Source organism: Colobus angolensis, unplaced genomic scaffold, assembly GCF_000951035.1.
Source record: "Colobus angolensis palliatus isolate OR3802 unplaced genomic scaffold, Cang.pa_1.0 Scaffold76, whole genome shotgun sequence".
Lineage (NCBI taxonomy): Eukaryota > Metazoa > Chordata > Mammalia > Primates > Cercopithecidae > Colobus > Colobus angolensis.
This window is the reverse complement of record NW_012121376.1, coordinates 5,262,034-5,266,726: the sequence shown is the minus strand read 5'-3', so window position 1 is coordinate 5,266,726 and position 4,693 is coordinate 5,262,034. Positions and strand designations below refer to the sequence as shown.

General features: G+C 51.7%; 1 protein-coding gene across 2 annotated transcripts in view; it reads left to right on the top strand.

The window, feature by feature from the left end:
- The first annotated feature begins 323 nt into the window (after positions 1–323).
- Positions 324–4,693, top strand: part of KIAA0513 (KIAA0513 ortholog) — a 22,022-nt gene continuing 17,652 nt past the window's right edge. For both annotated transcript variants that reach the window (XM_011928056.1, XM_011928055.1), the window contains exon 1: positions 324–809. In XM_011928056.1, coding sequence (XP_011783446.1) covers positions 481–809 — 329 coding nt within the window. In that variant the 5' untranslated portion in view covers positions 324–480. The remainder of the gene's footprint in view (positions 810–4,693) is intronic.

Genomic DNA, 4,693 nt, shown 5'->3' with positions numbered 1-4,693 from the left:
TAGTAGAGACGGGGTTTCACCGTGTTAGCCAGGGTGGTCTCGATCTCCTGACCTCGTGATCCACCCGTCTCGGCCTCCCAAAGTGCTGGGATTACAGGCTTGAGCCACCGCGCCCGGCCTTGTTCATTCATTTAACAAGTATTTATCAAGGGCCTACCGTGTACCAGGTTTTGAACAGTAAAGTGGACGGTAGGAGGATGCTGGTGAAGAGGCACCCCAAATTCCAGAAGAGCAGAGATTCTTGTCTTTCCGGGGAGTGTGTGATCTAGGTCTGGATTCTGGTGAGGAATGGCGCTAACGCCTGTGTCTGTGTTTCCATTGTAGATGCTGTAGGGCCAGGCGAGCTGTTGTGAAGGACTCATTCTTGGTGGCCAGCGGTGACCGGCAACTTGTGAGCTTGGTGGGCTCCTCCTAACACACCTGGGACGCCAGGCTGCCGGGCTCCCCTCCAGGCAGCCTCCCCAGCAGCTCCCCAGAGCCATGGAGGCCCCGGAGGTCCCCGTGGGCTCACTAATTGACTTTGGGCCTGAGGCACCCACCTCCTCTCCCCGGGAGGCACCGCCCCCTGCCCTGCAGGACGGGAATGGCTCCCTGGGGGATGGCGCGTCAGAGAGTGAGACCACTGAGTCTGCGGACAGTGAGAATGACATGGGCGAGTCCCCCTCACACCCGTCCTGGGACCAGGACCGCCGCTCCTCCTCCAACGAGTCCTTCTCCTCCAGCCAGAGCACTGAGTCTACCCAGGATGAAGAGACCCTGGCACTCAGGGACTTCATGCGTGGCTACGTGGAGAAGATCTTCTCTGGAGGGTAAGGGGCCTGTGTGGACAAGACAGCCTGGCACGGCCACAGGGCCCAAGGGGACCCGCCTTCTGCTCTTGGCGCTGCCTCTCCCCAGGGTGCCACCTGGGGCCAGAGCTTCCATTTCCTCATCAGCCAGGGATGGCCACTGCAGGGGCCTCCCTCCACTCCAGCCTGCATGCAGAGCCACGTGGGGACCTTTTAAAGAATACCCGAGCCTGGACTTCACTCCAGACCAATTACATCATTTCTCTAGGGTGAGGCCCAGCGTCAAAGCATGTGTGGCTCCCAGGTGATTTGGAAGGGCAACCGTGCAGAGAACCCCTGGAGGGGTGCGCTCCAGAGTACCCAGCTCACAGGTCCCCATCATCCCCGTGAGCTCCATTATTTTCTTTTTGTTTTCTTTCTTTCTTTCCTTCTTTCCTTCTTTCTTTCTTTCTTTTTTTTTTTTTTTTTTTTTAGCCGAGGCTGGGTCTGTTACCCAGGCTGGAGTGCAGTAGTGCAATCTCAGCTTAATGCATGCTCTGCCTCCCAGGTTCATGTAATTCTCCTGTCTCAGCCTCTGGAGTAGCTGGGATTACAGGCACCTGCTGCCACACCCGGCTACTTTTTGTGTTTTTAATAGAAGACAGGGTTTCACCGTGTTGGCCAGGCTGCTCTCGAACTCCTGGTCTCATGTGATCCGCCCCTCCCAGCCTCCCAAAGTGCTGGGGTTATAAACGTGAGCCACCGTGCCTGGCCGAGCTCTGTTATTTTCCAATGCATGTTCCCGCATTTTATCCATGCAATTCTTAAGCAAGGCTTTGGAGGGGGCTGTCTCTTTCCTCTCACTCCACCGACACCTGTCTCACCTCATCATTGCTAAACACAAGGGGCACTTGTTCTGTTTCTGGGACCATCTGAGCATTTGTAGGCTCACCACTCCCTAGCGCTCCTTGTCACAGCTATGGTTGGCTAAGAGGTTGCCATTATTCACTGAAATTAAATATAGGGGCAAGATAAGATAATAAAGCTGTGGTTGCCCATACTGGTGTGCTCATAAGAAGCAGATTCTTTTTTTTAGAGACAGGGCCTTACTCTGTTGCCCAGGCTGGAGTGCAGTGACACAATCACGGCTCACTGCAGCCTCCACTTCCTGGGCTCAAGCAATCTTCCCACCACAGCCTCCCGAGTAGCTGGGACTATAGGTACACGCTGCCATGCCCAGCTATTTTTTTTTCTTTTTGGAGACAAGGTCTCGCTCTGTCACCCAGGCTTGAGTGCAGTGGTGCAGTCATAGCTCACCACAGCCTCAAACTCCTGGCCTCAAGCAGTCCTCCTGCTACGACCCTCCAAAGTGCTGACCCTGGCCAGCAGCTGATTCTGAAGCAGCTGTTTGCATGGGGCCCTTCCCTGGGTGGCTGTTCTTTTGTGGTTCTTAAGGGTAAAATAATGAGTGTTGACAATTGGAGCAGCAGGAAGGGAGAGTTTGGGGCTGTGACGTCCACTGAGAAGCGGGAATCTGCATCGGCCTGATGTTTCCCTACCCCAGTTCACTGCCTGTTAATATCTCAGCCAGGGGAAGGAGGATGCACACACACCCCAGAGCCATGGGGTTCACGTGTGGATTGTGGCTCTTCCACCATTCACGGCAGCACACTAGATGCAGATGGTCTTGCTGCTCTGTCATGTGCGGGCTGGCAGCATTGGCATCTCCTGGGAGCTTGTGAGAAATGCAGAGTCCTGAGCCCTGGCTGGCCCCACTGAGTGAGAACGTGCCCTTTAACAAGATTGGTAGACAGTTCATGCACATCAGCGTCTGAGAGGCACTGCCTTAAGGGAAAGTTTTCCAGTTTCATTAACGCAATTAGGATTTGTGGCCAGGCTCAGTGGCTTACACCTGTATTCCCAACATTTTGGGAAGCTGAGGCAGGAGGATCGCTTGAGCCCAGGAGTTTGAGACCAGCCTAGGAAACATAGTGAACCTCTACAAAAAAACACACAAAAATTAGCCAGGCATGGTGGCATGTGCCCATAGTCCGAGCTACTCAGGAGGCTGAGGTGGGAGGATCACTTGAACCAGGGAGGCTTAGGTTGCAGTGAGCTGTGATCGTACCAGTGCACTCCAGCCTGGGTGAAAAAAAAAAGAAAATAAAAGAAAAAGAAATGTTGCCTTTTACTCTGCAGAGCCCATTGTTTCCACCATGATTTGAGCCCCACGTGTGTAAACTCTCAAGGGCTGACTTCTGCCTTTTTGATGGGTGCTTCTCAATGGATGGAGACCAGCCTCGGTTTTCTGTGTGGTTAGAAAAGGGAACCGTTGTATGATAATCCAAATACCTGACTATCTAAAAATGCATTTATGGGCTGGGCATGGTGGCTCACACCTGTAATCCCAGCACTTTGGGAGACAAGGTGGGCACATCGCCTAAGGCCAGCAGTTTGAGACCAGTCTAGCTAACATGACGAAACCCCATCTCTACTAAAAACACAAAAATTAGCTGGGCTTGGTGGCGGGTGCCTGTAATCGCAGCTACTTAGGAGGCTGAGGCAGGAAAATCACTTGAACCCAGGAGGCAGAGGTTGCAGTGAGCTGAGATTGCACCACTGTACTCCAGCCTAGGCAAGACAGAGCGAGACTCTGTCTCAAAAAATAAATAAATACATAAATAAATAAATAAAAATGCATTTATGTTTGATTTGAGTGCATTTTAGGAGAGCAGATGTAGCTTCCTACTTGTTTTGCTTGACCAACACTCAGATGGGTGCGCTTTCTCTGAGCGCACCCCAGTTAATGAAAAGGGGAAAACACCCAGAGGTTTGCTCATTTGCCAGGAAAGCCAGCCTCTATTTGCAGTAGCCTGTCAGCAATACAGAATGTGGACACCTGAGTCAGCTGCATCTTCGCAAGCATTCCAGAAATTACTGGAAAAGCCTGCAGATACACATATTTCATCTGATGTTGGTATTTAGAGTAGATGAGGAGCAAGATGTTTTCTACAAAACATAAATGAAGATTGCATAAGCCAAGTGATCTTCAGCCTTCTGCTTCATTTTCGAGTCTTTAAATTTGGGAAAGAGTATTGGCCCCTTACAAAGAGTGATGAGAAGTGGCCTGAAATTATGTGAGCATGTTATCCATCCTAGTGGTGATGACACCAAGGTGGAGGCCCGTGGTCTCCATACCTCTCACACACAGCTGGGGATGGCCTGGCCCGTGAGCAGCCTCACTCTGGAAGTGCAGAGGGATGAGCGAGCACCCCGCTGATACGTGGGAGATGGTTTTCTTCCTGGCATCAAACCTTGTTGTCAGTATACTAAGACAGAGCAAATTCAGGAAGTCTTAAATTCAGGGGCTGGTTCCATGCTGACTTCAGCGTCAGAAACTAGTGGGAAGTCAAGAGAGCTGGAGAACCAAGACCTCTTAGGGTTCATGCCCTTATCCGGACTCAGACCTCCCCAGGCAGGGGTCGGGAGGGGCAGGGGAAGGACATGGGCTTTGGAACCAGGAAGCCTGGATGGAACTCTGGTTCACCACTCTCAAGCCGGTGTGTGATTCTCCAAGCCAGGCTCCTCACCTTTGAAATAACAGTAACACCCTTTCCTCACGGGACCGCCCGGAGGCTGAGACGAGGTGATGGGAGCTGGGGTCTGTGCTTGGCTAGGGAGCAATACTTCGTTAGTTCCTTCTCCTTGCTCTTCCCCTATTGCTCCAGGGGATTGAAAAGGGGTTTTTTTTCTCTCTGCTTTTTTTTTTTTTTTTTTTTTTTAGGTGAGACGGACTTTAGGTGTATAATGCTAAGTTTGGTGCGTACTGTTGCAGTGAAAATGGAAAAGGCCGGGAGTGGTTTGCTCGATACGTGAGTGCCCAGGTAAGGGAGAGGTGACGGGAAGGATGGGCGTTTACTCTTAAG